This window comes from Pezoporus occidentalis, unplaced genomic scaffold (genome assembly GCF_034315485.1).
Source record: "Pezoporus occidentalis ecotype Australia unplaced genomic scaffold, CSIRO_AGI_Poc_V1 ctg16, whole genome shotgun sequence".
In the NCBI taxonomy this organism is placed as follows: domain Eukaryota; kingdom Metazoa; phylum Chordata; class Aves; order Psittaciformes; family Psittacidae; genus Pezoporus; species Pezoporus occidentalis.
The window spans coordinates 1,984,756-2,010,873 of NW_026913425.1; the positions used below are offsets into that span (position 1 = coordinate 1,984,756).

At 37.6% G+C, this 26,118-nt stretch overlaps 1 protein-coding gene across 2 annotated transcripts in view; it reads left to right on the top strand.

Moving 5' to 3' along the window:
* The window catches only part of MAST4 (microtubule associated serine/threonine kinase family member 4), a 275,284-nt gene that overhangs the window by 50,506 nt on the left and 198,660 nt on the right, over positions 1–26,118 (top strand). For both annotated transcript variants that reach the window (XM_062612321.1, XM_062612322.1), the window contains exons 2-3: positions 6,959–7,112; positions 21,920–22,041. In XM_062612321.1, the coding sequence (XP_062468305.1) occupies positions 6,959–7,112; positions 21,920–22,041 (276 nt within the window). The remainder of the gene's footprint in view (positions 1–6,958; positions 7,113–21,919; positions 22,042–26,118) is intronic.

Consider the following 26,118-nt stretch of genomic DNA (forward strand, 5'->3'; position numbering starts at 1 on the left):
GAAGTCTGTGCTTCATTTTCTGTGCAATCATGTGTAAATGTGTTTGTGAAAAAGCGTTGAATGCAAGCTGTTTTGGGTTGGTGATTTGTTTTGTTTTGATTTGTTTTTGGTTTTTTTTTACATAGCTGTAGCTGATTCTTCATGTTTCTCTGAGATTTGTTTATTTATAATTGAGCAGAGGTCAGATTTATTTTCAAGAAAAATACAACTGTTTTAAAGGCAAAATTACCCATTTCACATCCATTCTAGAAATGCGACAAAATAATGTGGATATATCTCTATTGATCCTAACAGAATTCTTAAAATATTTCTACTACCTAGGGTGTAATAGGTAAGAACATGATATAGAAAGGTATCATGATCTTTGTTTGATAATTCTGTTTACTTATACATATATTCATATATTCATCATAATAAACCAGACAATTTTGAACAGTGACTTTAGGTTTAGGTATTGTGTTTGTGTGATGTAAAACTAATAAAATGGTTAGAGGTGACGCTTCCTGAACTTCAGAGCTTTGCAATGCATTTCTCTTCTTTACCTTGGTAAGGGCCCATTTGCAGTGTCAGCTGCAGGTTGCATTCATATGTAAATTGAGAGTTGTTGTATGAATGATTAGCAAATAATAATCTGACTGTAAACAAAATCTCTTCTGCCTCTTATCCTTTCCTGCAACAGGGAGTTGACTTACGTTCTGTCTGTGTAGTAGCTGACAGACTGATGTCCCACTGAGGAAACTGGATGTCATGGGGGAAGGTGAGATAGTCCAAGACTTAATGGCTAGAACAGGAATGACAGATATCGTTTAACTGGGGAACTAGCAAAGTCTCCCAGCAAAAGCTGAAGGAGGGTGGAAAGGCAATGCCAAGTTTAAGAAATGTGCAAAGTGTCTTTGTCTTCATTATCTTTGGCTTCTTGAACTGGTGCTAGTTTTTGGAGAAGTGTTTATTTTTATCTCTGTGCAGAATTAGGTTTTTTTCTGATTCTCTGTTTGGCAAAGTGATGGCTGCTCTAGAGCTGTGAATATTCAGAATAATTGCACAGTTCTCTAAACCCTGCTCAAAACTGAGGTGGGTTAACACTGCTTGTAGGCAAAAGGAACAGAGAATATTACTACCATCAGCTGATTGAATTGGAGCCTCTAATGATCTTGTTCAGCTGCTGGATTTGATCCATGTTCATGGAGATTTCTGTGTATCCCCAGATTACTCAGATTGCACCCCCAAGCTGCGTCCTTCAAAAACTGATGTTGCTGTGACCAAAAAGCAGTGGAGCTGCTCCTCACAGATGAGAATTATTGCAGGATATCTGTTGGAAATCTGTTTACAACTCTGCTTGTGATGGTATTCAGACCTCTTGGGCATCTACACTGCCCCACTGTAGCATTCCCCTCTCATCTGATTTGGTTCAACTGAATTGTCAACAAGCATTTGGAGTAACTGAAGGGCACTATGCTCTTAATAGGCTAAAATGCCTTTTTTTTTTTTTGACAAATTGTGAGATGCTTTTGAAAAATAAAATACTATCCTTTAATAAGATCATATTCAGTGTTGCTCTCTGTGTCAGTGCAGCTAATCAAAACTCATGTATTTGTGCCAAATGTAATTCGACTTGCGGAGAATATTTAAACGGTAAGAACATACTTCTCCCTCATACCCAGTTCAAGGAAGTTTGTACAGTTTGCTTCAAAAGAAGTGCTTTGTTGGGCTATTGTGTTTCAGCATCTGTGCTTAAAATGCTTGCAAAGGAGCCAGACAGAGAGGCAGCATGCTGAGAGGAACCCAGTGTAAGTAATGTAAAGAAACAGATTGATTTATGTTCCTAGCAGTTTGCTTTGCTACAAAGGGTCAAACGCTGTTGAGCTAGTGGTAGGTCTTAACTGGCCTTAGAAACATGCTTGCTTTTGGCATGGTTTATATCTGGAGATGCAAGAAACAGGAGGGGTTTGTTAGGTTTGTGAAACCATGCTCCTCTTAAGTATTTAGCTTTATAACAATGAGAGTTTCTACAGAACAATGGAATATCTCTTCACTACCAGGTAGGCTCCAGTACTTTTGTCCGCATAGGACTGGAGTGGATGTTTTTCATCCTCACTTTTTTTAACATCTGGATAGGTATGATGCGATTTGGCATGTTTGATGACAACATACTTATTACTAGAATTTTATTTTGGGACTTATGGTTAGTAATGAAAACAACTAAGCAGTAGAACTATGCTGGATATTTTCTGCTTTCGGTGCTCTGTATGTGAGAGATTTCGGGTGTTATCTCTCTTTTGGGTTGGTGCCTGACTGGGGGAGGCTTAAAATGGGTGACAACACACAGCCTTTTTATGGAAGCTTCAGGATTTAATGTAGATATACGACATGACCTGAGGTAGAGTTGAGTTGTGCAGTGTTTAAGAGGAAGAAATGAAAATGCTTAATAGTACATCTTCGTTCATATTTTTAAGACTGAATATTTGAGCTATGTTTTCCCATTTTTTGCTGGAAGTAAGAATATTGCCTGTGGAGCTATTAGGGGAGTTTGGAGTTGAAGTATTTTGGACAGTAAAACCATAGTGGGTGTTTCAAGAAAAGGTGAAGCTGAGCAGATGAGTTCAGTTCTCATTTCAATTTTTTTTCATTGAAAAAATAAAGTCCTTATTGCAACAAATCTCAGCAGCTCAGAACAGCCTATTTTCCTTATCCTGGTGTTATCAGTGTGATTGTGTTATCTTAGCTTCATTCACCTTCTTGTACCATGGATTTCCTCTCCTGAAATCCATTATTTTCTTTCTGGCTGCCTTGCACCTCATTGTGTACTCGGCTCAAATTGTACTTCTACACACTGGTGCTAGGTCTTATTTTGAACTGGTTGTCATGTCCTTAATATGGGCTGACGTACTTGATATGACTACTTGATGATATAATTACCAAGCAGAGAATTCATTCTAGCTGTAGAATAAATGCATGATGGTAGACAGCTGGATTTAATGCTTGAGGTTTTTAAAAACATGAAGATAATCCTTTCTGAGTAGGTGAACTGTTAGGAGTCCATGGCTAGTACTGTGTGAGAATAATTTAATTTCCTTTGGACAAAGGCACCCAACTCTATTCACACAGAAAATGAATAGCTTCAAAATATGGGGATGGGAGGTTTGAGGACAAGTTGATTCCTGCATAATAGGAGGAGACTGTCAATCAAATTCAATCCATGTTACTATAGGATCTTGAAATCTATGTGTAAAGTCTGTGATAAGGATATTTTGATTATTCTGTTCTATGTAATTTTTAAGCTGCTTGCCTTTAATGGTACTGTCTGTTCCTTTTTGTAAGGGTGGGGAGGTGGGGAATAGCATTTATGTGAAAACCATTACCTCCTAAATTTTACAGTGCTTCTGTAGAAATTCATCATGCCTACAACATAATCAGGCAGGGTTGTTTTTTTTTATGAAGTGCATGGAAAATGGATTGGAAGAAATTAATTTTATAGAATGGTACGTTCTGCGTAGCTTGGAGTTTGCCATGTGTTTCAAAGTGCCTTTGTTGGAAAGGAATTATTCTGTATTTAATGTTGGGGGAGGGAGCATTTTTACAGAAGTTAACTACCCATGCCTTGTGAATATTAACAGCAGAGACTGGTGGTGAGATGTGTACTGATTAAAAATCCCTCTCTAAGGAGCCCGTATACACTCGATGGCTAACTTAACTCCCTTTGTTCTGCAGATACAGGACTATCAAATATACTTGCTTTCATATACTTTGTCTTAGCTGTCATGGGTCTTTGAAGTAGTGATTTTCAGAAGTAACTTCTGAATGCCATAGGCAAGTGGGGAAAACTGCCCTCTGTTACCTTACTGCTCCTTAAGTCACTATGTTTCCTTAAAAAGAGTGTGGAGGGAAGTGTGTGCTTGCATTCAGAGTGCAGTAATGTAAGACAGTAGGCAGAGCATGCAATAGCCAAAAACCTGGAAGTATAACATGAATGTCTGTCTGTTGGAAACTTGCTGCAGGGATACAGCTATTTTATTTCTTGCAATTTGGTATCAAGCAAGTTTCACACACACACAGACACACACAGACACACACAGACACGCAAAAGGTGCAACCAAACAAACCCTGGTTCTCCTGTTGTGACTGTATACCATCCAACATGGAACACATGTCCATGTAGCTAGAAAGCATGAAATAAATACCAATAGAGTATTTGCCCAGCCACAATTACCTGATGTGCTGAGTAGAAACATCTTGAGTAAAATTAATTAAAATATCTCTGGTAGAATTTCAGCTACCCTCATTCCTTAAGATACTTGCTTTGATCTTGTCTTGTGACCAGTAGTGCCCAATCTGTACCTGATCTGACACACAAGCTGAACTTCCATTACTTTCAGGTTTACAAGAGGTCTTTCAAATAAGTATTAACAAGTTTGAATAGATCTTGCTATAATCTCACTTAACAGAAGTAGGTAGTGTCATTTTTGGCTGAATTTAACAATTTTATGTGATTTGAATATGTGCCATGTTGCACCTGTTCAGAATCAGCTGTGTATTCCAAGGAAGCAGGACCTAATAAAATGTTTCTGTTGATTTCACTTGTTCAGACTTGAATGCTCTGCTTGGCATGAAAGGAGGGCTGTTCTGTTGAGGACAGAAAGCCTCTTTATCTACTGCATAGGTTTTTTTCTTGAAGTAAGGTCTGAATGTGGGCTAGAAAACCTGTCTGGGTCAATTTGGTTCATCTAGCTGTCTATTCTTTTAGAGTAGCCTGAGAAATTACTTATAGCTCACAAGCCTGGCTACTTTATGCGGTCCCTTTCCCTCATATTTCCACGGCATTCCCAGAGTTATCTCAAGGCTGTTTAAGGGTATATCCTTGTCTAATCTTCTTGATTTACTAAAGCAGCAGTTAAAATGTACAGACTTCTTTAAAATAACACACTGTAAATGCTATAGATCTTATTTTGTCCTTTGGAAGGAAAAGTGAGATTTCAGATAGCTTCCAGAAATACTTTGTTGATATATGTGTAATTGTTTACATAAACTAGGAGGAGTTGGCCGTCAATATGAAAACGTTAACTGTCAGATTTCCATGTTACTTGTAGTGCTAGACCCTATAATGTCTCCTGGTATAGTTGCATCAGGTGACGGGCTGGAAGATGATAGTTCCATTGTGTAGACTTAAGTGTTACTGTGCAGGGAGCTAAGTGCATTTGTTGATTTTTATATTTTTTTTTAATTTTTACTATTGCCCTCTTTTTTTGATATTTGAAGTTTTGATGAAGCTTATGCCAGGAAAAAATGTGGTTGGTTACTTCTAAGTGTGAAGCTGTTTTAAGAAAGTACATAAATTTTTGCCAGTAACTCACCTAAAGCCTTGATTGGATCATGTTGTTGTCAGATGCTTGGAATCATTTGGGATGCAGCATTGAACATTCGTTGCCATCCGTCAGTCAGTGAGCAGTTTGATTATTTTCTTATAGATTTCTGTGAAAGATTCACAAAATAATGTTCATTAGAAGCAAGCTGTTGTGAGTCAGTTCCTTTTTAACTGATTTGTAAATTCACTCGTGAGGTATCTTAGCACTTGGAAACAGAAATATTTGTGATACACCTGTGTTTGTGAAAGATAAATAGCAACAATGGTTAATTAAATATCATTTATGACCCCAAGCCCTCCTAAGTTAGGAAATTGCTAAAAGCATGGGCTGTGTGTTCATCAGTTACTTCAGTGTTTGTCATGAACATGAATTAGTCTTAATATGCTGAAGAAGCAGATTCAGAAACCATGGTGTTTCTTGATGCTTTAGAAGTGTGTGTCTACAAACGCTTCCAATAAGCTGCAGATTTGATCTAAAAAAAACCCAAGCCCCAAAATACTAACTAGCATGAAATATTAAATAGAGAGGAAACTCTAAACATGGGATTTGAAGTGCTTTGTAGGGTGTAACAGTACTTTTGCTGTGGGATTAACTTTTTTGTTGAGCAAAAATTGGCGTCACTGTGCATCTTCATCGGTGACCTTGACTCCTTCCTTTCAGTGAACAGGGAGGATGAAGCAGTCAGGTATGCAGGTGATGCTCAGATTGCCTGGCTGATAAATTTCAGCCCATGAACTGTGAAAATTGAAAAGATTCTGATGTGCTTGGCTTCCTGAAAAATTTAGAAAGGAGTTGTGGTTTAAATATTATAGAATAACATTTGAGTCACTTGCAGAATGATGACACCGTGCAACTGTACTGGTTTGAGAAGGACGCCTGCAAAACTTTATACTTTGCTTACTCGCATCCCTGCTATTCCATTGCTGTATTTGCTCACTTGCTTTTTGTTTTGTTTTTTGTGAATTTAATCAAATATTAAGGAATTCAATGTATTGTGAAAACCAGACAGGTAAAATGTTGTATAGGAATGATGACAGGAACAGAATTTGAAGAATAAGGATCTGTATTTCGGCTTTTTTCAAAGCCAGCATGAATGAATGCTTGTTTTGCAAACTGGTGCTTCTTTAGACTGGGCAGCGGTTTCCGCTTCGTTGATAGAACAGTGCCATCTAGTGACTGCTCGCGTAAAGCTAGGGAGAAATTGCCAAGGGGCAGATTGCAAGGTCAGATGGTTTCACAGCTGTAAAAAGACAGCTTTGTGAAAGGTCGAGTAAGCTGAAGTCTGATCCGTTGTACCTTGAGGTGGAACCACTGCTAAAATGGTCCTTGCATGAGGCTGGGGTCGGAGGTGCTGTGAACTGCACAAGAGGAGGATGCCTTTCTTACAGAACCAGCCACAGATCTGGCACTTGCAAAATTTTTTGGCTTCAGTTAGCAATTTAATTACCATAAGATATTTGTAAATACTTTTTTTTCCCAAATGCTGCCATAATTTTTAGGTAAAGGTAACTTAGAATTTTTTTTTATTTTTTTTTTCAGTGAAAGTAAGCATTTAAACAGCGTATGCACTTTTTTTTTTCCTCTCTGTTTCATTTCAGCCTGATCACACATTGTCACCTCCGCCTGTGCCTTCTCAGAAACCCAGCAGTCCTGAAGCCTTCTCTGGTCCTGGAAAGTCTACTATATTTAAGAGACAGCTGAGTGAAGATGGGAGACAGTTCAGAAGGGGAAGCCTTGGAGGAGCTCTGACTGGTGAGTCTGGGGTGTGTAAAGTTACCAGGAGGTTTAGCAGCCGTGGAGCTGATGGCACCTTGATGCCTGGCATTTTGCCTTGTGGACAAACATTTTGGAAGAGATGTGAGCTCCAACTGGAGTTTTCGTAAAGTCTCTTCCACATGGGCCCCCTGATTGTCAGTAGAAGGAGCTCATGTTTGAAGCTCTGCTTCTGTGGGGTGCTGATAGGTGACCAAGCACCTATTTCAAGCCTGAAAATGACCCGTTTCCTGAAATTTTCAGGAATATGGCATATATTTTGCTGACTCAGTTTGGAGGCTTACTGGTTGTTTGAGATGTGCTCAGATGCATCCATCAGTGGGATCACATACATCTTATTTTCTCAAGGTGCTGAAATGCACAAATGGTCCCTCTAGACTTGAGTTCATTAAAGAAAAAAGCAGTTTGGTCTCATTTATCTGCTGGACTCCTTGCAAGGGAGGAGGGGCATTACCAGATATCCACTAGTTGTAGACTTGCAAACTCTCCATCGAACCATGTGGAGAGGTATCAGGATGTTTGAGGAGGGCTCAGGCCCTCCCTGGCATGCTAGCATCTGCGGAAAATGCCAGATGCTGAAATCACGATTGTGTCCTGGGAGCTGTATATCTGCATACATAGTGATTGATTTTGAGCATCTAGTGAAATGAATGTGAAAACATTGGGACAGTTTAACTAGCACTTAATTTCTGTATTTCAAGAAAAAGAATTTCTAAATTTGCTAGAATTCAGCAATTAAATATATTCCTGAAAAGCATAGCATCTAACAGTATGACGAACATGCTGTGAAGAAGAGGATATTAAGTTGTCTTGTGCTTTATCTGAAGGAAAGACAGCTACTACTACAGAAACTTCTTGTGTCACATCAGCACATAATCATTGCTGTGATTTTTAGTGTCACTTGGGTTAGATTTGCCATTTCCCTTGTGCCTTTATTTTTATCAAGAGTTGTATTATGAAGATTTCAGGAACAATAAAGTATTTGTGCTCTGCATGAGCTTCCATGAATGATAAGTGACTTACATCAGTCTGAAGTATAATATGGTTTCGCTAACCGTGTTGGTGAATTCTGGCTTATCTGAAGTATTGATACTCTAAAAACTGTAGATCAGACTATCAGTTTATTATTTCATCAAGAGTTGGTGTAGGTTTTTAATATTGTTTTTAACTTTAAAGTAGGGTGGTGGTCTGTAAAAATTGAACTTTCCCATATAAGCCCTCCAGATAAAGAGGAGGGAGACAGCGTAATCAAAACCAAACAAAGCAAATGTGATCTGCTGCTGTAGTCTCTGGTCTTTATCTCTACACTTGAGTTATTGCTTGAGTTCTTTATAAAGGGGAAATGGATATGCTTTTTGTCTGCTTGCAATGTGTTGTGCACAGTTTCATGTCGAGATTTGGGAATGTAGTGTGCAGTGATGTTAAACTGCTTTACGACTAATGAACTTTAAATGAACCTGAATACCCTACGGCTTTGGTATCTTAAAATAGTTTAAATATCTTAACAGCTTTCGTGATACTGATTAAATTAATCAAAGTCATTGTGGTGGCAGAAAGTTGTTAATATTCTTTTGGGACTTAAAAAAATCATTTTAAAGAACTGCTGCAGATGGAGAACTATTTCCTAGAATTGTTTCTAAATGCCCAGTAATCTGAATTTAATAATTTCAGTGTTACCTTAGACTTGTATTTACATATCTTTTTTTGCGTACTGAAAGTTGGTGTTTTGGTTTGTGGTTTTGTGGGGTTTATTAAATGCTGAAGAATGGCTCATGGTTCTGGTTTGGAACTACATCAATAACAATATCATTAAAAAAAAAGAAAAAGGAGAGGAGGATGAGAAGGCCCTCCATTCAAGAGTGAGCTGTTGTGTCAGCGCACACATCCTGTCCGTATTTTCTGTTTGAGTCTTAATATTTCTGGAAAGATAGTCACGGTCCATAAGGTAAAAAATAAAAAATATAATTTGGAAAAGTTCACTTTTTTATCACTTTACACTGATTACTGTCTTCTTTTATCCTTTTGTCTTGTTGCTTTTGATACTCTTAAATTAAGTCGTAGCTTAATAGTGGGTATCAGTCAATTGGAAGATTGTTCAGAAAGGTATTCTTTGACAATTCAGTAGCTTAGACAGTTCAGAAATTGTCTAAGGTATGGTCTCTACCCTTGTTGTTCAAAAATGTTACCTTTGCTAACCTCCTACAACTACATTAAGTGAGAGTAAGTAAAGCAAGAGAAGACTACTAGCTTACAAATTTGCAGGGTATTCCTATGCTGATGCTTGATGCTCTCTCCAAATGTTAGAAAATAAGTGAATTGTGCTTTGTATGTTACTTTGACTTTGCTGTTAAAAACACTATTATTGAGCCATAGAATGTAAGTAGTATTAATGATAAAACAAAAATAAAGATTTTATTTGTTTATATAAAAAAGAATAGCTCAAATCCTACAGGGCTGAATACTAATAGAGGTAAATAGATAGGGTTTTTATCTCTGGGAATAGATCCCAAATAAATGAGTTTATTGGGCTTTATAAGGAGTAATGTTATGCATGACATATGAGAAGAAATAAAATCTATACTGTTGCAATATTGTGAATGAGACTTGTAAAACCTGAAGGATTATGGTTACTGAGAACCTGCTACTTTGAACTGGCTACAATAAATTACAAAACTCTCAACATAGGAATTTGAGAAAATTGAAATACATTGATGTACAAGGTCTTTCCAGTGGGAAAACAAGACAAGGGAGAGGAAGTTTGGAAACTTGGAAAGGCAGGATAGAAAGTGGAGTTGTATTCTACATGGCTTCAGGGAAACTGGAACCCAGTTGTTTTGTTTTTTTTCCCGAATTGCCCAGTTTTAAGTAATCTTGCAAACACTTTCCCAGTGACAAGCTAAGAATGCCTTTTTTTTTTGAGTTGAAGAAAGCTAAATCCATGTTTTTGAGAATAAATCTGCTGTTGCTTCCCTGAAAATCACTAGGGAACCACTGGTACTAAATAAAGTTTGGCCAGTAAACAAAATGAAGACTTTTTCCTGGAGACACTATGCAATTATGTTCTGGAAAAGACACTATAACCTAATGGTTGTGACAGTGTTGCTTTCTCTAATCTTCATCCCCAGGGATGGGAGGAGGAGCAATGAGAAAGAGAGACTGATTTTGGAACGAAAAGACCTTATTGAATGTAGCCTGGTATTGGTCTAGCAAATCTACTTTAATAATTTGTGTTGTGATGTGCTAGCAGTACTGCTTAGCGGAAGAGAGGATGAAAAATAATATTTAATAATGGTGGTGGCTAAACATAAAACAACTTCAGAGTACAAGTATTTGAAAATATTTATGACCAGTTCCTCTTTTAATTTAAAATGTTGTATTTCCAAAGGATTATAGTGTTTTGGGTAGCATGAACACTTAACACAATAGTGTTTGCCTTTTTCCTCTTCTGCTGCTCCTTCCATACTTCAGCTTTCCCCTTCCTTACGTGCACTTGTTCCCATAACAGCGCTTGTGACATCCTTTAAGTGGGAAGAAAACTGGAGTGTTAAGAGTTCTGCCTTTGTCTGAGCTGATGTAACACACAATCCTCGCACAGTTTGTTCAACTGTGGAATAAGCTCTGTTGCAAAGCTGAGCTGTAGTTACTTATCTAATAGACCTAGGTCAAATGGAGAAGGAAAAGTTCATTGCTTCAGAAGGATGCTGGTGCACCCTGGGTGCCATGGGCACTGGGGCAGTGCTGGACAGCTTTGTCAGGTGAGATCAGCTCTGTTCTTCTTGGGACAATAGACCTCTGTGAATACACATGTATTTAAATGCCTACCCTCCAGCCTTAGGTTGCCTTCTTAAGGATTCCTAACACTGCACAGACTGGGGCTTCAAAACTTGTTTCTAATCAAGAGAAAAGATGTTTAATTAAAAAGCTGCTTTTCTGCGGTGGCTGGTTTTCTTCATCTCTACAAACTTCAAAGAGCTGTCTATAGTCAGGGTTTTTGGCTTAAATTGTCTACATATTTTAGTTTACTGTGTTCAGAGATGCTTTAATAGAATTCATGGCAGAAGGTAATGTGAAAGGCTGAGAAATTAAGTGAGCTTTTACTGTGGAGGGGGTTAACCTGCAAATCACTTGAACAAGCAAATCAAATTGACCTTGCTTTCATGTCCCATTGCTGCTCCTCAGTTTGCACTGCAGTGTGCAGTGTAGCTCTGTTCAGTCTCCTCATTTCATCTGGTGCAGCATTTGGAGATTGCTATCTACCTTTTTACTTCTGAAAGGTACAAGAGCTTATTGCTGTGAAGAGTTTGTATTTTGCAGAACACTGCAGCTAACTCAGTTGTCTCTGTCCTGTTAAGCTCTGCAGTTAGATACATAAAACAAAAAAACAAACCCAAACCACTTTTTTACCTATAGTTTGAACCTCTTCTCTTGCCTCCAGTTATCTAATCAATAACTGCCTGGAAGCAGACTTCCTGCTGGGCTAATCATTGCTAGTTGTAGTAGGGCTGTTATCTTGCTAACCTTAAATTGATCTTACGCAAATACTGGTGACCGTAACACTTACAGACTTCATTTTATAGAATCTTTAATCCAAAGATCCTAAAGCACTTTACATTAATGAAGTGGTCAAGTAGATTTAGATATAGTGAAGAGCTAAAAACTGAGAAATCTTGGGATGTATATATTTATATATTTTTTTCTTCTTTAATATTCCTGCTTTGATGCGCTTTCTACCACCGAGTCATCAGTCATCCAGATATGCTCAGCAATTATTGTTATTCCCATATAACTAATCTGTGGTTGATTTGAAATGGATTTAGGGATCCTCAGTCTGTTTTTTTGCATCAGAGATTCATCACTCTACTAGCACTAATTAGCAGGAAGATGAACAACTTTATGGGACATGAAGAGCAAGCTGTTCTCTTACCCATGGGTAGGCATGTGCTGGCAGGACTTGGAAAGGGAAGTTTTCTTTGCTTATACAGAGGAGCAGTTGTGGTGGTAGAACTCCAGTTTTCTCAAACATTTTGCTTACATTTTTTTTCCCATTGTTGAAAATGCAGTTTAGCTCATTAAGCCTCACAGTGTCAAATCTTTGATACAACTTGGTAGATAGGGAAAGTTGGGCATAAAATCATATTACTTGTACCTTGAAACCTCTGAAAGTGGTACCATCCCATTCTGTATGGCTGTTTATTGTAACTACAATGTGATTATTTTAGTGGCAACATCTTTAGATTGTTTTTATTAATGGTAGCCAATTGGTGTAGATAAGGGGAAGTGTTCACTGTCTCCCCTGTACAGTATCAAGATTGTTTATTGACTTCCAATTATGGCACTCATTGATTATGCATGCAGTACTCCAGAAGAAGGCCTGTGGTTTTGTAGTTATCTCTGGGGATACAGCTTGGTGGGCTCTGTTGGTTTGTCTGGCTCCAGAAGCCAGGGTGCTTTGGGATGTGGGAGGAGATTGGCTGCTAGCACTGAAAGCTCTGTCAGGCATGCCTTTTTGTAGGAAATTTTACTTCCTGCATTTTCTTTGCTCATATCAGAGCAAAAGCATATTTTGAAATTGCTTTCATCTCCGTGATACATGACAGGACTGGATGTACTGATTTGAGTCTTTTCAGTCACACCTGCCTGAGGGCTCTCCCCAGCAGCAGCAGAGGGGGAGGGTAGCAGCCCAGGGCTGGTGCTAACACCACTGGGTTTCTGGGTATACAGGTGCTAAAGGTTCAACAGCTAGGTATGCGTGACAACACGCACCACACGCTTCATACAATAGCGTGCCTGGAGCATGTCCTGGAGTCTCTTCACTGCCTTCCTCAAAGGCTTCCTTCAAGTCCTAGCTTTAAACTTCTTCCAGAATTAATAGAAAGAACTAGAAGCAAGCTATTCTGTAATTAGGGGTTTGCTGGTTTTTTTTTGGTGTTTTTTTTTTTTTTTCTCCTTTAAATATGAAGCATAAAGCTGTCTTAGATGAAGTAAATACGTTCTGCTATGAAATACGCATTTTTAACTGGTTCTTGGTGTACTGCTGGTTGAAATGACATTAGGTTATAGTTGTCATTGTTAGTTACATTTGTCATTTAAGGCATCAATCAACCTACATAGTCAAGTTTATTTTTTTTACCTCCCTGTGTGCCTGCAAGGTAATTTCCATATTCTTTGACATGTCTGCATCATGTGATAGTCTGAGAACAAAGATACTGTATTCCTGTCTCATTATTTTGCTCTTAACTCCTCGATTGCTGCTTTATCGTGCTTGTATCATCAGAACATAGGAAGTTGATTGTTGTTGAGATAAAAGCAAACTGTAGCAGTAGAGTGCCTCATTAGCAAGCTGCCTATTTTGGAGGGTGGAGGAGTAGAGTTTAACCCTCTTTGGAAGGCTTATAAAGCATCTTGGAAGTTAAGTCATTTGTTATAGTGGAAAAATAAAATATGGATAAAATTAATTGCACATTTAATTTCTGAAATTTGAGTTGTAGCTCCTTAAAAAATTCTCCAAGAGCAGTTGAATTAGCTGGCTCAAGTATGCTTAGCAGTGTAACTGTAGAAGCACACATGAAAGAACTTGCCTGGGCTTAGTTAAATGCTTGGGTTTAATCAGCTGATTACCTAAATCTGAGGTCTCTGAGGCTGCAGTTCAGTTATTGGTAGTACCTGAGCTCATTAGTGCAAACCTGTTTCTGCAGCGTGTTTGTAATTTGTAATTGCATGTCAGGACTCTATTATCTGTATTATCTGTACTCTTAGAAGCTGAAGTCTCCCTTTTTCACTTAGGAACTCACTCGAGTGGATGTTGTGAAGCCAGTGGTCTGACTAAGAATAGGGGAAAATTGTACTTGCTTGCTCCAAGATGGATGCTTTAATGAAAGTGGAATGTACAGCTTGAGAACTGTTTGAGAAAAGTACTTTCTATACTTAATCCTTAGAATGAGGGTTGAAGGCTTGAATAAAGAATTTTATACATGTTTACTAGTGAAAACAGGACCAGGCTTGTCTATTAGGAAACTCCACCTTTCGAAAAATTACTATAAACAAACATTGTTGCAAATAATTTCTTGTATTATGTGGCATAGCAATGTATATGTGAAACTAAAACAGGGGTTTTAGTTGGAAATGTAGTGTGTTGACACTTCATGCTTGTAATTCATAATAGAGTTGCTGAGCACTTTCTTCATAGTGCAGTGAAAGATGCTTGTTTCATATTATAATTTCAATGATCAGAAGGTAGCAAAAAAAAAAAGACGTTGAGATCAAGGAGAGTCGTTAGCCAAGAATGTTAGCAGCTGGCTGTTGTTCATCTAGTGGTTGACCTGAGCAACAGTGAATTTTCTCGAGTTCTTAAAATTAGACTACATTTATTCTAGGCACAACTTGGTTGAAAGTCTGACAGTTTTGGAGTTGCAGATAAGACCTAGGCCTGTGTGCAGTATTGACTGTATATGAGAAGGAATGCTAAAGCTGTATCATCACTTAGATCTAGTCCACTTTAATGTGCTTTTGGTAGCATCATGTGTTCAGTCTGAACCTTAAATTTCTGTTTTTTCTCCTATTTTCAGAGTTTCAGAACCGGATCTTCAGGTTTTTTTTCTGCAGTTGTAGAGTGGAAAAAATGCTGAAAGGGTAGCAGAAATATTTGTCTGTCAAAGTTCTGTTGTATGATCTGGCAGTCTGTAATTTTTGGAGCTACATGTTAGAAGTATGGAAGAAGGTTCTATTTTTTGGTAAGATAAAGAAAAGGAAGAGGCAGAATGTGCCCATCTCTGAGCTCACTAATGAATAAGGTGTCTCCAACTAATTATTTTTCTGAGTTTTATTCCAGTAGAATTGGGAGGTCTATAAGAAGAGTTGTAAATTATAACTTCAGGCTTTAGGGTTTGTTGTTTTTTTTTATCATACAGATAGCAGTGGTATTAGCTAGCTAATACTGTATTGCAGTAGACATTTGGTATGGAAAACATTAAAAAAAAATCCAAACACTGCCCTCACCTCCAAAATTTAAATAAAACTAAAGAGATTTGCTGGTGATCCCAAATGCCTTTCAAATATTTTATTGCTGTTATAGTACTTCAATGATAGATTGCAAATCATCAAAATATTAATGTAACTTCAGTGAGCATCTGTTTGCAGAGGAACTTTGAGTAATTTCCATATAAGCAAAATTCAGTATTGTCTTTTAAGTATCTTTTAGTGAATTATATTTGTTCCAAATATGGCAATTGTATTTATTTCTGTAAGGAAATCTTAACTATATTAACTATATGTGACAACTTAGTAATTGACTTACAAACAATCTTGATTCTGAATTCTTTGTAATTAATTGAGTTCTGATTTTTATTTTTATTTTTTAATATATTTTGGATACAGATCTAAACATGCATCCTACTAGTTCCTGGTCCAAAATGGTATGTGTCCTTTTCCAGTTCCAGTTTTCCCAATATTGATGATTTTTTAAGACAGATGTATTGCTTTTTTTTTTTTTTTAAGATCGTAATCTCACCCAAGTTTTGCTTTTGGTAGGCCACATTGATTTCATGCATGACCAAATACTACTTCATCTAATTTTAGAAGGTAAACCCAAGATAGAGCGTTTTAAGGAGACTTTGTAGTCCCACTTTTCATCAAAAAGTGAAAAATCTATAGAGAGTGTAATAGGATTTTTAGAAGGGCTTCTTGTGCAGTGACAAAAGAAATTATAATTGAGTCAGTTATAGTCAGTTATAGGCTTAACGGAGTAATGTTATGTTTAGTGGATAGATTGGTTGAAAAAAAAAAATCGCCTCTTGCATCAGACAGATTGGCATTGTCTATTGACTTCAGCCATGTGCAGCTGAGTAATATGCAAACCGTGGTAATTTTCTTAAGTTGTGGGCAATAAATGAGGCATGAATGAAATGGTAACTCTTCTTTGCCTGCTGGTAGTCATTTTAAATTTAAGTAAAGTTTGTTGATGCAGCCACAGTAAAACAAGGCAAAATATTGAAAAGTTTCCTAATGATGGCTTTAAATCCATCCACTATCCATTTACTTTCCAATTACTGCTAATGGGAATTATGGGCTTTGCTCCCTCCACTCCCACAGTGTGGAACAGACCCTGAAATTTATAGCATCCACATGATTTCCTACAGCTGGGCTGTCTGCAACAGTTGAATTTGAAGCAATAAAGCAGAATGCCCTAAACTGATAGTAAAATACTAATGTGGGAGGCTGTTTGCTTTTCACCTGGCAGGTTTCTGATGTTGTGGTGAGGCTTCATGTGTCTGTGGGAGTGGAAGTAGTGGTATGTTGCCTCTAGCTTTGGTTTCTGCTTCCCACTGCTCCTATTGCCCAGTCTGCATGTGTCTGTAGCTGCTCTGCCTGTGCTGGTGCTGCCACTGCTGGGGTGCTGAGGTGTCAGGGGTTTTGCTTCAGTCTTTCCTCCATTCACAATAAGACCTGTCAATGAACTGTACAGTCTGGGGGTGGTTTTTTTGGAGAAAAGCAGAAAGAGTTGGAAGAGGGAGTAGAACCCAACTGTGTTTCTTTTCAGTTTGTTTCGTGATCCAAAGTGATCTCCAGTGGGGTGCAGTTTTGTCTTCCACCATGGCTTGTGCCTTTCTTCTGTTGTAGAGAGATGTTGAGGGAGCAACTCACTTGAAACTACACTTGGCAAATCTGACTGGACCATAGCATTTGGGTTTTGATATAGGATCAGTTATTTTTTACTTTAAAGTACTGAGGATCAGTTATTTTTTACTTTAAAGTAGTGAGGGAGAAGAAGCTTTCTGAATTGTTTTTTAAATATTCTGCATGTATATCATAAATATATGTAAGTGATTTTTTTAGAAATTAAATGAAATAAGTATTTCTTGGCTCTTGCCTTTAAAATGTCAGAATGGCAAGAGGCTGTTTTGAAGGCTGCTATTTCATGGCAAACACATTCAATTTAATCTGTGGTACATTGTAATCACATGCACAGCTTCCACTTTGGACTAATTGTGTCTATACTGTCAGCCCAAATCCAGATGCTTCTATTTTAACAACGTACATACCTGTCTTCCATTTACAGTTGAGTAATGGAAAACTGCTTTTAATATTTTCATAAAAACATATTTCCATCAAAAACTTTCAAGGTGCTTTCTCTGTACTTATCTTTGCATTTTGACAAAGTACAGAATTTCCAGCAGTGCAGTCTATGCTGTCCTAAGTACTTTTGTAAAGGCAAAATCCTGCTTGAATGGCAGACGGATTCTCCATGATATGCAATTCCTGAAACATCAGACTGCTGAAGATTTGAGACAAGTAATTTCCAAATTAACTGAAAATGGAAAATTTATATGTACTAGATTTAAGCTCATTTAGTAATTCTCAGCCATGCCACTGGGATATGTATTTGATAGGGAAAGATAAAGGAGGGTAATACTTCAGCAGTAGGAAAGATTTTTCTAATTAGGATAAAGCAAAGCCCACCTTCTGTGGCTGATCTTTGAGTGAGTGTATGTGGGTTTTTTTCTAGTCTCATTTGGCCTTAAACAGTAAGGCATACAAGAAGTATGCACACATGGGATGCAATAGAATTAAGACGTAACAAAGATTCTGTTTGGACTTTCTGTAAATATCCATTATAAAGGAACCTAGACATACAAGAGGCAAGTTCAAGGGGAAGATGACACTGAGCTCCAGTGATGTATTTATTCCCTATGCCCCCCAATGATTACATAATGCTGTTAAATAATGCTCAGTTATTACCATTACGTACTCAACTTAAGTCAATTTTCATTGAAATGTGTTTTGATGACTAATTTTGTGGAATAATGAGGTTTGCATTCAGATGTGGGAAGGAATTACACTGGTTACAGTGTTGTGACTTCAGACTATCTTGATAGTTCCAGGCACTGGAAGGGTAGCAGAGATGCCAGCAAATCCTCTGCAGACGGCACGGGGGGAATTCAAAGGCTGTCTTGAGTGGGACAGCAGCAGGGGATCTGTAGGTGATTTATCTGTATCAGCAACTGGTGAAAGTAGTAAGAAAATTATTATCAGTGTGGCAGCGGTCTTGTTAGATGTTGATTATCCTGAACATTGGCAGTGTTTTTGTGCTGTGTATCGGCTAAAATGCTAATTGAGATGGAAGGGATGAGGTAGAGTTGAGGTGAAGTCATTCTCTCTGTCTCCGAGTCAGTTCACTCAAAAAAGGAGGGAGCTGCTTGGAATACTAAACTTGAATACAGAAATGAATGCAGTGTGAAAATCAGTAGTGCATTTAAGCTCAGGTTTCATGTGTAATACTGATTTTTGAATCACATGGCAGTGAGGAAAACTGGATACATGTAAATTCAAGGGGTTATTAAACAAAAAGTGAAGAAATGCATACAATTATGAACGTAAAAAAAAAAAAAGACTGTGGAAGTACTACAGCAGCAGGAAAAAGGACTGGATAGACTGAGGGTATTATTGAATTTTATTTTTTTAAGCTGGAGGAATCCGTCTGACTAACTTACTGTGGGCACGGACTGTTTATTGTGTGGTGGTTTAACACAGTGGCACACTAATCTCTCAAAGCCGATGGTTTTGGAAGAAATTCTTTTTCTCTTAAGAAATGTTGACACCCCATTTGCTTTTGGAAATGAAAAAGCCTCACTGAATTCTTATAAACTGTCAAACTTTTGCTTATTTTAAGAAGCACAGTATTAAATACACAGTTGTTATTTTCCAGATATTTTGTTTCAGTTGGCATTCTTGTTGATAAGTGTGAATCTCCTGGTAGTGTATCCCTGCATAAAGGTTATTGCCCAAATAACTGTAATAAAATATGTGTTACCATCTTCTTTTATAAGCCATGGCTAGTTTTGCTTCTGTAGGAAGCATATTTATTCTATGCCATTTGTGTGTTTAAAAGCTTAAAAAGCTATGAAAAGAAAAGGAATTCTAGACAGTTTCAGTATGTTGTGAGCTCGGCAGTGCCCTCAAGGCTCCTGTTTGGGGTAAGGATGGGACAAGAGACCATTCTAGCATCACACATGCTCACGTTTTCATTGTCAATTTTGATTGCGTTGGCTGCCTAATTAGCTGCTCCACAAACCCTCCAATGTTATTTTAAATATTTCTACAGTTTAATCATGCAAGAGAGAAATAATGGGATATTAAGTGAATTCTTAGAGTGCAGACATTGGCCCTAGTGCCGAGTTAATTTCTGCTTTCTTGTCAGTCAGGCAGAATCTTACTGTTGAATGTTAATATTGAATGTTTGTTTTTTTTTTTTTTAATTACTGTGGTCTGGGAAAGGCTTAGTGTGATGAGTTTCAAACCCCTGCAAGAAAGGGCATTGATGAACCAAAGAGTGAAGCTCTTCCCCAGTTTCAGAACAAGATACATTAAAACAGACCTGTTTCTTGCTTGCATTCTCTTTTGTTCTAAAGATCAGAGGAAAACTACTGCTTTTCAAGTATTGATTCCCATGATGATAAAAGGCACCAAGGCTATACTACAGTGATCAAGTTGCAAGTTGTTTAACGATGTTTTCCTGGTGGTTTATAGAGTGGCTTAATACAGAGAAATTTGTGTAATGTTTGTCTTGGCAAAATAGGTGTTGCCAAAGTGTTTTACTGATATTACCATCAGTGATATGATTTATTGTTTGGAGCTGTCTTGACTTCGCTGGAATTTCAGGAGCCTTCTTGCAGACTTCCATTACAGTGTTTTTAGTCTGCATTCTAGCCTCAGAAATCTTTGTAATCGGATGATACAGCCCTAGGAAATGTCTAGTGTCTCATATTATCACTGACTCTTGGGGGCAGAATCAAAATGCAAGAAAACGCATAGACCTCTTCTGATGTGGAAAGTATTAAAGAAATAGAGCATACCTGTTTAAATGTGAGGTGTGTATAATTTAGTTTTTTCCACTAACTTTTTAATTCTCTTTTTCTTGCTTGGATGAGAAGGAGTTAACCTTTTGAGGTGCTGTAACTGACTGCACATATCACTGATAACATATCAGAATTGACATCAATGGAATATCAAAGATATGGACATGACAATCAATGCCTTAAGCTTTTTATGGTGTCCTTTTAGTTGAGGATAGTGGGAGACTATGTAAGAAGGTAACCGGAATTTGGTAGAAACAGGCAGAGAGAGCAGATGGGAAATTAATTCAGTTTTTCCAGTTCTGGGAAATGTTATCCTGGATAATTGAGCAAAAACCCACATCTTTTTTGTATGTTTTTCTTCTAGGCTCTGGCAAGCTGTTAGCAAATTGGGTGAAAAATGTTCATGGGTTCCACTTTACCAGTATAACAAAGAACAATAGCACATTTTGAAGACTAATTGGGAAGCATTAAAAAGACTATTTTGTGCTGCTGCTTGAGAACTCTCTAGCTCCCAGAACAGTCAGTTTCCAGCAACTCTCTGAGGATCTGCTGTCAAAAATAGGGTTCTGAAGCAGAAGCCTTTGATTTCCTGGCAAATCTGTGCACACCTACCAGGGTGCAAATCCTATAGCAGTGGTCATGCACATACCTACTCACTCCATAGTTCTCTGAGATTACAAGGTTAATGAGGTAATAATTAGTAATTCCAGGAAACAAATGTTTAGGATGTGTAGTTGGGAAGATGGTTTTCATTTCAGCTGGTCAATAAAAATTTTGCATTGTGATTTTGAACCTAGATTTGACTAAATTTTTTTTTTTTGTCACTTTGCATCAGTTAGTTGGTCTTCTAAGAGAAGTCAGTTATTTCAGTAGAGTCTCATTTTTGCATAGTTTTCAGAAATAACTAAGAACTTAGGCTGTACATCTTTGCTAAGAATTGTGTATAGCCTCTTACCCTGTTTCTTGACAATGTCTGAAAGTAAGCAGAACAGAAGAGCATTATTATATGCCCGTCATCTTAATATAATTCCCTGAGTATTCCCCTGATGCTGTTTTGCAGCTTAGGGGCTTCCTGAGCCCATGATGCTTTCTGCCTGCTTAGTGCCTGTAGGGAGATGGTCATGACCAAGTGGGAGTGCTTGATCAGGGCTCTGACCTTCCGTTATGCTTTGCTCAAGCAAAATGACACTTTAAGGCAGCAAGTACTGCAACCATGGTGGAGGGCTATGTCAACTGCTGTCTGAGAGCCCAGTGTGTGTGTGTTCCTGGGGAGTGGCTGTTGTACGCCTTGGTGATCTCCACTTTCTTGGTATGCTGGGTAAGGATACTTTTTTTGGAATTGAGTGAGGCCTATTAGGTAGATTATAAGCCATTTTGGAATAAAAGCAGAATAGTCCCCATTCACAGGGCAATATTATTGTTATCCTCATAATAAGTGCTTTATTTCAGTAAACCTCACTTTGTACCTTGTACTCAGAATTCTATTGCTTCAGGGTTAGATGGAATGGTTTGGTTTTATTGTTTGGTTTGTCATTGTTTTTTGTTTTTTTTCCTTTTTGAGTAGTTGTTTTTATTTATTTATTTTTGTCTACCCCTCAGAATTTAGGTTCCTTTGGTTCAGACCCACCATTCTGGATGTTTGTATCTGTTGTTGCATTAATTGTGTTTGTAGGTAGGAAAAAGGTATAGTTGTGAGGTTACTGAAAAAAATGAGTTTGCCTTAGGGAAGTGTTGCTTGTGGAAGGGTTAACAAGAAGGGCTAGCAAGTAAACAGTAGGAATTCTGTTTGGAATCCACTTTGGTCAGAGCTATAGTGAAAGAAACAAGTATTTTACAATGGTAAGAGCATTACCTTTCAGTAAACATTATCTTATAGTAAGCATTGCCTCATCTGCAACATGTAACATTTTAAGACAGTCTTTTTTAACTTGACAGGCAAATATCTGCTTCCCAGCACAACAGGGCAGCAGCTATGGCAGTCTGCAGAGATCTCCAATCTTGTTCGCCTGCACTACCAAGCACTTGGGAAGTCAGCACCTTCCCTGACTCCTAATTTGGTGAGTAATTTTTTTCAAAGCTCGGAGTGTAAAAAAAAATAAATAATATGTTGCATTTCTGTATTCACTGGTGGGGGAATGGGGATCAAACTAGAGCTGATTTTTAGAACAGCTTCTTGTCCCTGAGCTGCTTTTTTAAAGTACCTAATGCATTCCTGCATATAACATTACTTAGTATGTTGAATGCAGCTGAGTAACATTTATGGTAGCAGCAACTCTGAATTGGGCTACTGGATTTTGCATAAAGTCTGAGCTGAATATTGCATTGATGCAGCCCTTTGCCTTTATGAAGTTTCTTTCCTTAAAAAAAAAAAAAAAAGCACATGCATTTAAAGATAGCAACAGAAGGTAACTGTGCTTTCTCCTGATTATTCTTTTCTATCAGTGTCTTTGTTTCCACTCTGCAGGACTCTGTCCTCAGGAGAACTTAGCTGTATAAAGCATAAGCTTAGTTAGGTTTTTGGATAAAATGATCAGGGAAGAGAAAAGGGAAGAAATGCCTCATACACTAAAACTTTCAGCTCTTTTTTTTTTTTTTTAAGCACTGATTATGCTATTTTGTGGTTCTGTGTATTGGGATCCAAAGAAGTGTTGAAATTTAATGCAGGACCCCATATAATAGTCTGTACTTTTCTTCAAAGACTTACTTGAATTGCTTTAATATATTTCATGTTGTATAGAAAAAGCAGAAAAGTTTTATTAATGTTTTCCCCTTGTCCCTCTTCTGCCTTTCCACTGGTTACCAAAACTGCGTTGATCCATGTTTACTTTCTAGTATAAATCTTTGTTTCCACATGGGATTCACTTTAAAAAAGGCTATGATTAAACAGTGCTGAACAGATACCACCATGCCAGTTTTTCATATTATACCAGCATGTAGATGTCTGTTTCCTCCACAAATCTATCAGAAATAGTATTTCACTTCAAGGGCAACAAATCTGCACGTACAAATGTAACTGTGACTTCTCCTTAGTGATGGTGTTAAGTGTGGCTCTTTGGGGCAGATGTGGTTTATTTGACTCCATGCTAGTTACAGAGTATATTTTTGGAAGTTGTGTGCTTTGAGCCCTAATGTTTTTCAGGGAACTAAGTGTTAACCTATCGATTTCTGGTTTCTAGTTTGTTAGGAGAAACAGTATTTGGGTTATGTATATTTGAAATGAATAGGAAAATAGATGAAAGGTCAGAAATCAACATAAATTGCATAAAAATGGTACAGTTTTTCCTTTTCTGTAGTTGGGAATTAAAGCCATAATTTCTTCTAATGATCTGAATTAACTAAATTTAAAAAGTGTTGTGTTGCTTTAGTTTTCTATTTCTGTGTGAACAATTACTAGTTGTCATGCTACTAGCAGCGTTCTGCTCTTGTTTTGGTGTAATGCTTAACCTGTAGAGAAGATTCAGCAGCATTTTGAGGAAAAGTATTTTGAATGGTCATAAAACAAGAGACTAATGAAAAATTCATTGAGTCATGCTTCTGTAAGGGCCTTTTGTTCATCACCTGTCAACTTTTATGGCATATTTGTCTGCTACAGGCTTCTTCATTCCTGTCTCTCCACACTTTTATCTGTGCCTAACTGCAGCTTCTTTCATGCTGATGCAAAAGCAGGTGAGAGCCTTTCATGTAGATCCGAGCAGACTGTGCATGGGGTGGAGTTGCAGGTTCCTCAGAAGTATTTATTTCTTACCTGGAACTGCCATCAGGCTTGCGTCCTGAGGAGTATAATGTTACATTGTCACATAGGCAGAGCTCTTCTCAAGCCTCCTTTGACAAAGTCTTGTGAAAGACTTTGGGCCTTTGCTTAAAAGGGGCTGTAAGTTAGGGGTCACTGCCTCCTTTTTTTTTTTTTTTTTTTTCCTCTGTCTTGCGTCTGTGATTTGACAGAGTTCAGTGTGTGAGGCCTATTGTTATGTTTCAGTAACGGGAGCTTTCAGCTGTGTTTAGAAAAGAGCTTGACTTTATGTAGAAGAGATCTGTGTGAAGAATTTCCATGTAGCTGTTCAGTCTGAGTTGAAATGATTTAAAATGCAGTGTTTCATTCATCTGAGAAATTATTAGCCTGTTATTAGTTCCTCTACTAGGGCTGATCATTCTTGCTGGGGTTCATACCCATCTGATGTGGACCATTACTGTGGCAGTGATTATGTGCCAATATAGACAAGAATGACAAGCTAGCAGCAAAAAGTTACATACTAGTAGAATTGCAGTAGAATTGCAGTAGAATTGCAAACAGGGGACAAAATACTTATTTTTTTTGCTTTTCTGTTAACAATTTGTAAAAGCTTCCCAAGATTACTTCCTGTGTCACAGATGTAGATCTTTCTGTGGGAAATTGTAGATTTTAAAATGGGTTAGGGAATAAGGATTAATAATGGACAGCAGGTGTTGCTTTAGATGGAGTTCAATAGCTGTGCATGGTTCACTCCTGTAATATAGGCAGTTGGGCTATAGATTGAAAATAGAGTTTCCATATAGAACCATGTAAGTGGGTTTAAAAGGTGTTTGGGACACCTGATTTTCAGATGTATGGCCAGTGTATTAGATTTGCTGGGGGCTCCTAATTCAGAGATAGCAAAGTCATAGTTTTATTACTTTTCTACTTGTGGTAGGTGTATGTTGAGTTGTCCACAACACAGCTTATGTGTTCTGGTGATCGCACAGATGATGGGGGTCTGCAGAGTATTAACTTGGGCTTAGAAACATTAAGAAAATAATACAGAATGTCTTCAACACTAAGCAGAAAGATGATGCTGAGGTGTGGAGCAGTTCTGCTTTAGAATGTTTTCACAGGTCAAATGTTGGTCTGGTCAGTTTCTTCCCCTTCACAATCAGTGGAGAGGTAATGCATCCTCCTAGAAAGGGATTCAGAGTATGCATCTCACTGCTGAGTTTTCTGGAAGCATAACAAAACTGTGGTAGAGCTACTTTATCTTAATCTCCTTGTTCTATAGGCTGACAGTCATTTTGCCTGATTTTAGGCAAATTTCAGGATGAATTGACCGCTGAAAGAGTTTCTTTTCTACTGAATTGGTTTGGGACTTCACTTACAGTTGCTGCCTCATTCAGTGTCCAAAGTTTGGGAATAATTCTCCTGCTCTGTCCTACCTCGTTGCACTCCATAAGTGTTTACAAATACCAGTATTACTTACCATTTTGACTTGTCCATTTTTATTAATGCTACTAGAATTTTTGGAAAATAGTTCAAAACAAAGCCATTTTGCTTAATATAAGACAATATTTATTGCTTAAAATTATGATAATGAGCCTGAAACTGCCTGAAAATTGCAGAAAGATATTTTGTCTCTGAGTGGCACTGATTCAAGTTCCTGATTTCAGCTTTTTTTCTGAATAGTTGCATGCATAAAAACAGTAGAAACATGAATATAAAATATCTTTATGACACATGATGATAAATGTTTAGATGAAAGGAAAAGAATTTGTCCAAAATAATTGGGTAAAACTTCTGTAGATTTGCTTTGTCTTCACAATGAATTAATATCAAACTCCTGTTCTGTGGCTTGGTTTGGTTTTTTTTTTAATATTTGAATGGTGGTGTGTTTGGTGGTTTACTGCTTTAAGGAGCACGAAGTCTTTAATTTTGTTTATCTATTTTATATGAACAAAAAAACCCCAACCCAACCCAAACAAAACAGCGACAACAAGAAGGCAAAAAACCCTACAACAAAGACTTCTCACAGTTCAGGGAGTCTTTTAAGATTATTTTATGACTACTCAATGATAATTTAGTTTAATAATGGAACATTTTTGACTACTTGTAAATAGTAGTCATAGTAACTTATGATAACTAGAGAAAAGGTAAAAAAATGGCCTTTGTGAATCATTTATGCTCTTTCCTAGTAAGCAGTGAAAGGACGTTTTGTCTGACTACAAACATTTGGTACTTTTTAGCATACCACTTCTTCAGTCTTTTCAAGATTAGTTTACCTCTTGATTTCTCCCTCCTCCATCTCCAGCTTCCTTCCTCCTCACTCCCAACTGTCAAATATTGCTGTCTTTTCCGAAACAGAAGACTGAATTTGCAAGCATCTGTACTTCGGTATACTTGCTTTTTATTG